Source organism: Oratosquilla oratoria, chromosome 28 (assembly GCF_046742065.1).
Source record: "Oratosquilla oratoria isolate Oo_2021 chromosome 28, ASM4674206v1, whole genome shotgun sequence".
Classification (NCBI taxonomy): Eukaryota; Metazoa; Arthropoda; class Malacostraca; order Stomatopoda; family Squillidae; genus Oratosquilla; species Oratosquilla oratoria.
The window spans coordinates 9,659,472-9,663,263 of record NC_134804.1 but is presented as its reverse complement, the minus strand read 5'-3'; the positions used below and the strand labels follow the sequence as shown (position 1 = coordinate 9,663,263).

Here is a 3,792-nt window from a genome sequence, read left to right as displayed (position 1 = left end):
CTGTACTTCTACTGAATCCATACGAGTTGCTAAATCAATTCCTATTATGCTCATTAACATGACCAGAATGCATACACATGCGTATATACTTTTGTAATCATGTATATATTATATACATAATATATAGATGTACATATAATTATAATATATACATATACAAAATATATACATTATATATACAATATATAATATATACATAATATTCATACAATATATAATATATATATGTATATGTTATATATTATAAATATAGTATACATACTATTAATTTGTAACTTCATGTTCACATTGAGTAGTCTTTACTTGTTGCACGTATTTTTTTATATTTGCAAAGTACGTTGATCAAAACATGTAGGCACATCCGTGACATATTTCCAGATCCATTCTCACTTTTCATTATTGTGTTATGTAGATTTCCCTCCATAGCCACTGCAAACATCAGATCAATACGAATCGTGGGAGTATAAAACTAAAATATCTTTTGAGTAAAAAATTTCATATATTTCAATAATAAGGTAAATTCCAAATAACATATCTATTTACACATCCAATCAAATATGTACAGATATATGTACAAACTAAATCTATCACAGTCAAAAAATAATGAAATCAAAGAGAGGCGTTGAACGAGCTCTGGCACCATGACTGGGGTCCACTCGCTGCGCTCGCTTCGGATCACGAGACACCAACGCTGACTTTTAAGCAATTTCTTTCGGTTCTTTGGGGTGGATGACTCTTTCCCTCTTGAGCGTCACAGCGTATCATCTGGGGATTTTGACTCGAAGTGCGGCGGAGGATTCAGCGACACTGCCCGGGAGAAGGAGGAACTGACGCAGTGACGGCAGCGGGAGACGTGCTGGCGCGGAGACCCGCACGAATTCGCCGTGCTTATGTGCAACTCCCGTAGACTGTTGCGCGACGACACCTATCCCCCTCGGGTCGCCCGAGCCAGTACCACCGTATCCGACGTCAGGCAGGGGCGGCGGCAGCACAGTATGCGCAGCTGCCGCTCCAGCCGAGGCCTGACTGACAGCTTTGGCACTGTGGTCTTTTGATTCTGAAGGCGGTCGTGACCCCCTACTCCTCCCAGGGTCACGACCGCCACCTGACAGGGAAGCCAGACGAACACCATCGCGAGGATCTGGCTACTCAGCACCCTTGCCAACCGACGATGGTATAAGCCAAGCTGGTTATCAGAGTGGAGGGCGGCCGTAGAGGGCGGCGTAGGGCGACGGGTATCCTGGCGGGTACGCTGCCGAGAGTGCCGAGGCTGAGTAGGGGTTAAGTCCGGGGAGAGACACTGACATTCCGGAGCTGGAGGAGGAGAGAGCTGACGGAGGCTTAGAGTACGGGTGATAGCGGGCTGCGGCAGCGGCAGCGGCTAGTGGGGACATAGCTGGCGGAGGGTAAGACGACGGCGGTGCCCCTGGGCGGTGCAGGGCTGAATGGGCGGATCCCAGAAGTGCAGCGTGGGCGTGCAGGGGACTGGAGAGGAGGCTGAGTGAGCTGGTCGTGTCCGACGTGGACATGTTGGTGTGTGTCCTGAGGTGCTGCAGGAGCTCCTCCGATGTGGCGAACCGCTTGCCGCAGTAGGTGTCGCCCGCGATCCAGTTGCACACGTACGGGCGCGGCGCCGTGGCCGAAGACAAGAGAGAGGCTGCTGAATGCGGGGGGTAGAGAGAGGCCGCAGCGGCCGCGGCAGCTGCGGCTGCAGCGGCGCCCGCTGACGTGGCCGGGATGTGACTGCTGAGGGAGGTGGGCGGCAGGGAAGAGAGACCGGGGATGGCGCTGAGGGCGGCCTTGGCCTGTTCGCACTGAGTACACGAGGGTGGGCAAGCTCCTCCGGACTGCAGAAGGTGGTTGTTCTGGATCGAGTAAGGGCAACCAGTGCAGTAAGGGTCTCGACACACGGGCACCACAGCCTCACCACCACCACCAGTCTTGACGCGTGTGTACGTAAGATAGGGCGACGCCGCCAGGAGAGAGGGGTGCAGGCCAGCGGCTGCAGCTGCAGCGGCTGCTGCACTGCCGAGGTAGCTGGAGGCCGAGCCAGAGAGGGCTGGGTGCGTCAGACTGCTGGGCATGAATCCGGGGGTCATGGCACCCCGAAATGCTGGGTGGTGAGCGTCCAGGGGCGAGGGGTAACCTGGGTGCAGCAGGGAAGGGGCCCCGAGACTCGTAGGTTTGTAGGTCCCCAGGGGGAGATCCTTTGGGTGACCTGCAAGCACTTCCAACCCGGAGCGGATGATGGGAGTCGTCGAGGCTGAGCTCGTAATGCCTTCCCCGCTGGCACTACTGCTGCTGCGCCTCCCGCTGTCTTCTTTCCGATCCGCACTCGGAGTGGTCGAGGAAGAGGTGGAGGTGGCCGGGGCCGAAGTCACTGACGGTGAGGTCGAACTCCGATTCCCAGGGGTCCTGCTCCCCTTATCGTCGTCATCCCTCCTGGAGGAGGTCGTGTGTCCTTCATAGGGCTTGAAGGCTGGAGACGAACGACGCCCTTCCAGCGAGGGAGAGGCCTTGTGGTCCTTCACATCCTTCTTGTCTTCCTCTTTCTTCTTGTCGCTTCCTGCCAGCGGCTTGGCCGAGGACTCCGCCCCGATCTGGGAGCAGGTCTGGGCCAACAGCGCCAGCGGAGACTTTTTGGCGTCCAGCTGTGAACAGAAAATACTTTCGTTGTAGAACAACTTCACTACGCGTCTATGTGAAAAAATATATATACATATTCCCAATTCTATTTCATCTGTATATTCCTAATTATACCCCCACCTAAAGCTCCTACGTTTATTTGTAAAACCCAAAGTCGATCCTGTTCTTGATTAAAAAAAGGAAATATATCTCAAGATATCCCCATTTGTCACGAGCCTGCCTCCTATACTGATTCAAACAATCTACCGCTTGCCTGAACAAAATATCAAAGGAAATCACCAGCAGTCAATCAAACGAAAACTAAGAACTCCGCATCGCTGTTTGAAAGTTTAGTTATTTCAGTGAAACATCCTGATTAGTCTACCTCGCATAAGTTAAGTTTGATTTAATGCAGGATAATGATAAACTTCACACGCAGAAAAAAGTATGTTTCTACAAATTGTTTCACATGAAATTTGTTAGAATAAGACAAGTTGAACTGTGCAAGTCCTGCGTTACGAAACTAAGTTGCTATAAATCGTCACTTAAAACTAAGTTAAGTTAAATTTTTTAATCTAAACATATCCATTACAAAACGAATGTAGAATGTATTAGAATATTTTTCCATCCCTCTTGTAGTCTACTTTTACGCACGATATCAAAGAAAAACCAAAGTCCCAAAAATAAGGTGATTACGAAATATTTGTAAATTACACAAATTCCTTGTAAAACTTTCCTTACTTATTGAGTTCGCATTCCTGAACGCATACAATCAAATATCTCGAAACAATTTTTACAAAGGAGCCAAGAACCCAACTTTTCCCGAGATCACAAGATGTCACCACAAAAGTTAGAGTCCATAAAAATGAGAAAATGTGCACAACATTATGAAAATAAATATACATACCAAAAACTACCTAAACATTGTGATTTACACGGAGAAATATATTACGAATTAACGATAGGCATAAACTTGCTTCTTAAGAATGATTTCAGTATACTGCGTAAATCTTTCCAAGTACAAAAATTCAGCTAATATCTATTCCTATACACGCACATTTAACCAATCACTTTCTACGAATGATGAGATCAACCACACTCACCCCTAAAACCTCTAACACGGAAACTCTTAAACCGCGAAAAATAAAACTAGAGTCCCAAAATCCC

At 48.2% G+C, this 3,792-nt stretch overlaps 1 protein-coding gene across 1 annotated transcript in view; it reads right to left on the bottom strand.

Moving 5' to 3' along the window:
* Positions 1–477: 477 nt before the first annotated feature.
* LOC143040235 (zinc finger protein Noc-like) overlaps positions 478–3,792 on the bottom strand; it is a 3,586-nt gene continuing 271 nt past the window's right edge. The window contains exon 2 of the mRNA XM_076210950.1: positions 478–2,651. Coding sequence (XP_076067065.1) covers positions 1,194–2,651 — 1,458 coding nt within the window. The 3' untranslated portion in view covers positions 478–1,193. The remainder of the gene's footprint in view (positions 2,652–3,792) is intronic.